Source organism: Momordica charantia, assembly GCF_013281855.1.
Source record: "Momordica charantia cultivar OHB3-1 chromosome 11 unlocalized genomic scaffold, Mcharantia_2.0 BLBB01000011.1, whole genome shotgun sequence".
NCBI classification, from domain to species: domain Eukaryota; kingdom Viridiplantae; phylum Streptophyta; class Magnoliopsida; order Cucurbitales; family Cucurbitaceae; genus Momordica; species Momordica charantia.
This window is the reverse complement of record NW_028275159.1, coordinates 16,159,928-16,164,078: the sequence shown is the minus strand read 5'-3', so window position 1 is coordinate 16,164,078 and position 4,151 is coordinate 16,159,928. Positions and strand designations below refer to the sequence as shown.

At 47.4% G+C, this 4,151-nt stretch overlaps 1 protein-coding gene across 1 annotated transcript; it reads right to left on the bottom strand.

The window, feature by feature from the left end:
• LOC148208205 (uncharacterized) lies at window positions 1–1,571 on the bottom strand. The gene is made up of 3 exons (XM_088120148.1): window positions 1,232–1,571; window positions 259–944; window positions 1–147 (listed from the first exon to the last, which is right to left on the bottom strand). Exons 1-3 carry the CDS (start codon window positions 1,569–1,571, stop codon window positions 1–3), a joined length of 1,173 nt encoding a protein of 390 aa, XP_087976274.1.
• Window positions 1,572–4,151: the final 2,580 nt, after the last annotated feature.

The window sequence follows — 4,151 nt, the reverse complement described above, 5'->3', positions numbered from 1 at the left end:
CTAGCGAGAACGGAGTTTCGCCAGTTGACTCTCTTGGGTGGTTCGATATGACCACAAAACTTCGGGTAGCTCCTCAGCCCATCTTTCCTTTCTGGAGTCCAACCTTAGCTTGAGTCCTCGCTTTATGATCTTGTTTACTGCTTCAACCTGCCCATTTGCTTTTGGATGCGCAGGGGACGAACTGAGGTGGCTTATACTCAGTTTTCTACAAAAGTCCTTGAACTTTGCATTGTCAAACTGTTTTCCGTTGTCCGTCACAATAGCATTGGGTATGCCAAAGCGGCACACGATGTTTGTCCATATGAACGACGTGACTTTGGACTCTGTGATGTGGGATAGTGCCTCGGCTTCGGCCCACTTAGTGAAGTAGTCCACAGTGACAACGGCGAACTTTGTTTGTCCTTTGCCCAGAGGAAAATGACCTATGATGTCTACCCCCCATTGCGCAAATGGCCATGGGGCCGAGATGGGGGTGAGCAGTTCGGGAGGTTGATGGATAATGTTTGCGAAACGCTGGCAGTTGTCACAAGCTTTCACAAGCTGCTTTGCATCCTGCTCGACACTGGGCCAATAGTACCCTTGTCGAACCACCTTGGCCGACAACGACCTGGCGCTAGAGTGGTTTCCATACACCCCTTCATGAACTTCCCTAAGAATGTAAAGGCCTTCTTCAGGAGTCACACACTTGAGTAGAGGCAGGGAGAAGCCATGTCGGTACAACATTCCTCCTCGGAGTGTGAACCGAGCTGCTCTTCGCGCCATCTTCTTTTGCTCTTTCGGATCTTGCGGTGGGTTTCCTTTGATGAAGTCCACGATTGGGTCCATCCAAGTGGGTGATGGAGTATCAACCTCCATTACATCTGGCTCCAAGATTGAAGGAGTGTCCAAGATCTCGACTGGGACCGATCTAGCCAGGTCGGTCTCATACGCTGATGCCAATTTAGCTAAGGCATCCGCATTAGAGTTTTCAGATCTTGGAACTTGACTCACCTCGTAAGTCCCGAACTAGGCGAGGTGTGATTTGACCTTGCTTAGATATTTTTCCATTCGGGGGTCCTTTGTTTGGTACTACTCCTTAATCTGATTCACGATTAGCTGGGAGTCACTAAAGACCTTAATGTGGTTGGCCCCCAGCCCTTTGGCAACGCGCAGGCCTGCTAGAGTGCTTCATACTCGGCCTCATTATTTGACGTCCGAAAGTTGAACCGCAGAGCATATTCGAATCACTCACCTCCTGGTGTGAGCAGGAGGATTCCTGCCCCACACCCCCTCTCGTTAGAAGATTCATCAACGTAGATTGTCCACGGGAGGTCGGACTTGGCCAACTGAGGTGGTGGAGTGAGTTCTGCGATAAAATCTGCCACTGCTTGCCCTTTCAACGCGGTTCTGGGCTCGAACTGGATGTCGTACTCGCTCAACACTAATGCCCACTTCATTAGACGCCCTGATGTTTCAGGCTTAAGGAAGATATTCTTCAGGGGCAGGTTTGTGAGTACTACGACCGTGTGCGCTTGGAAGTACGGCCTAAGTCTTTGGGCCGAGATGACTAAAGCGAGGGCCAACTTCTCCATTTGGGGGTATCTGGTCTCGACTCCAGTCATGGCCTTACTGGTGTAATAAACGGGGCTTTGGCTCGCACCCTCCTGCTTGATCAGTGCCGAGCTGACGGCGCTATCAGATACTGCCAGGTACAAGTGGAGCTTTTCTCCTGGCAGTGGCTTTGCGAGTAGTGGTGCCGAGCAGAGATAGTCTTTTAACTGCTCTAGCGCTTGCTCACACTCTATTGTCCATTCGAATGGTCCCTTCTTCCTAAGAACCTTGAAGAAAGGAAGGCATTTGTCCGTTGATCTTGACACGAACCTATTCAAGGCTGCAATCCTGCCATTTAGGCATTAAAGCTGCTTTAGAGTCTTGGGTGCCTCCATCTCGAGCACGGCCTTTATCTTCTCTGGGTTAGCCTCAATCCCACGGTTATTTACCATAAAACCAAGGAACTTTCCCGAGGAGACTCCAAAGGCACACTTGGTCGGATTGAACTTCATTTGATACTTGCGTAGCACTCCAAAGGTTTCGGTCAGATCGGAAAGATGCGACTTTGACTGCTTGCTCTTGACAAGCATGTCGTCCACATACACTTCCATATTTCGACCGATCTGCTTGGCGAACATTTTGTTCACCATCCTTTGGTAGGTCGCACCTGCATTCTTTAAGCCAAAAGACATCACCTTGTAGCAGTACAGACCTTGGTTTGTTATAAACGCGGTATGATCTTGGTTTGGCAAATGCATTTTAATTTGATTGTATCCGGAGTAGGCATCCATGAAGGTGAGTAGCTCGTGCCCGGCTGTTGCGTTCACGAGCTGGTCGATCCTCGGAAGGGGGAAGCAATCTTTTGGGCATGCCTTATTTAAATTAGTGAAGTCCACGCACATCGTCCACTTCCCGTTGGATTTTTTAACTAATACTACATTAGAGAGCCACTCAGGATAAAAAATTTCTCGTATATATTCAGCTTTTAAGAGTTTGTTTACTTCCTCAACAATTACATCACTCCTCTCTCTATTTACAGGTCTTCTTTTTTGCTTTACAGGTCGGAATGATGGGTCTATGTTGAGGCGATGCACCATAATCTTTGGGTCGATGCCAGACATGTCCTCGTGAGACCATGCGAAGACGTCCGAGTTAGACCTGAGGAAGTTGATCAGTTCTTCCCTGTCAGTGGCCCTCAGCTTGGTTCCTATGCTTACTTGTTTTTCAGGGCTAAGTAAAGTAACAAGCTCGAGCTCTTCTGTTGGCGGGGAGAATTGCCTTTTGCCTTCCTTAGGCAGGTCTGTCTCGGACCCTTGCAGCTTGCCACGATTGGCTTGCTCTTCCAGGGCGCATACCGCCGACCCTTTAAGCGCGGATGCATAACACTCCCGCGAGGGTTTTTGCTCACCTCGGACCATGCCCACTCCATTCAGGGTTGAGTACCTCAAGACTTGATGCAATGTTGAGGGGACAGCCCGAAATGAGTGGATAATGGGTCTCCCAAAAATGGCGTTGTAGGCCGATCTGCCGTCGATTACCACGAACTCGGCCATCTGCGTTACTTGGGTAGCATCTTGCCCGATCGTTACCGGCAGGTAATTGCACCCTTCTGGGGAGACCAATTCTCCAGAGAATCCATGGTGGAGGGTCGATGCAGAGTTCAAGGCCTCGGGTATAAATGGTCGAGGGCCGATGCTGCAGGGTCGGGGCTCTGGGTATAAATGGTCAGGGGCCGACTCTGCTCGAAGGAATTAACTGTGGAAGGCGAGAGTAGCTGTGATAAGTGTAGAGATACTTGAGATGTTAGGGAGATTAGAGGTTGGTATTGGTAGTTAATGTGTTCCTGGTTGTGGTTGTCACTGAATTTTATAGAATGTGTCTATGTTTGAATGCATAATGTGATGAAAAGCATGACTGTGAATGTTTCATGATTTGGTTGAGCATGATGTGTGTGTGTTGATCCTTTAATAAGCATGACACGTTGTTCCTTGATAAGCATGTCGTTTGTGTGTGACCCTTCAGATAAGGGCTGCTTACTGAGTACTGTGGTTGTACTCATCCCTCTTTTCCCCTCTAGTTTGCAGGTATCGAGCTAGGTCTTGGGACGGTGATGGCGAGGAGGAGGCTTGATCGGAAGGACCATTAGCTATGCTGTGTACAATTAATTTCTTTTAGTTAGGATAGTTGTGGCCATTTAATGTTGTAGTTGAGTTGGTAGTGGCTGGTTTTGTTTAGTTTTATTGTCTAAGGGATGTTGTAAGGTTGCCGATTCATTATTCTTTTAGAGCATTAATTTTGTTAGCCTCTTGAACTACGGGATTGTAATCTATTTAGGATATTTATGAATACATTTGTTTAAGTTGATCGTACTTGAATTAGCTTTTGCTTCATTGCCATTCGAGATGTTAATATTCATTTAGTGGATGGTTTACAGTTAGTAAGGTTTCCTTGAAGGGTTTGGTTAATGTGAAGTCGGTATTAAATGGTTTATCTGTATAGGATTGAGTTTCTCTTAAAACATTAGTGTTGTTGTTCTAATTGTTCAGGCTCTTGTGAGTGTGGGAAATCAGAGTAGCGCAGCAGAAGCGTGGTAGTTTTATTGCTTAGTGTTGTTGTGAGGA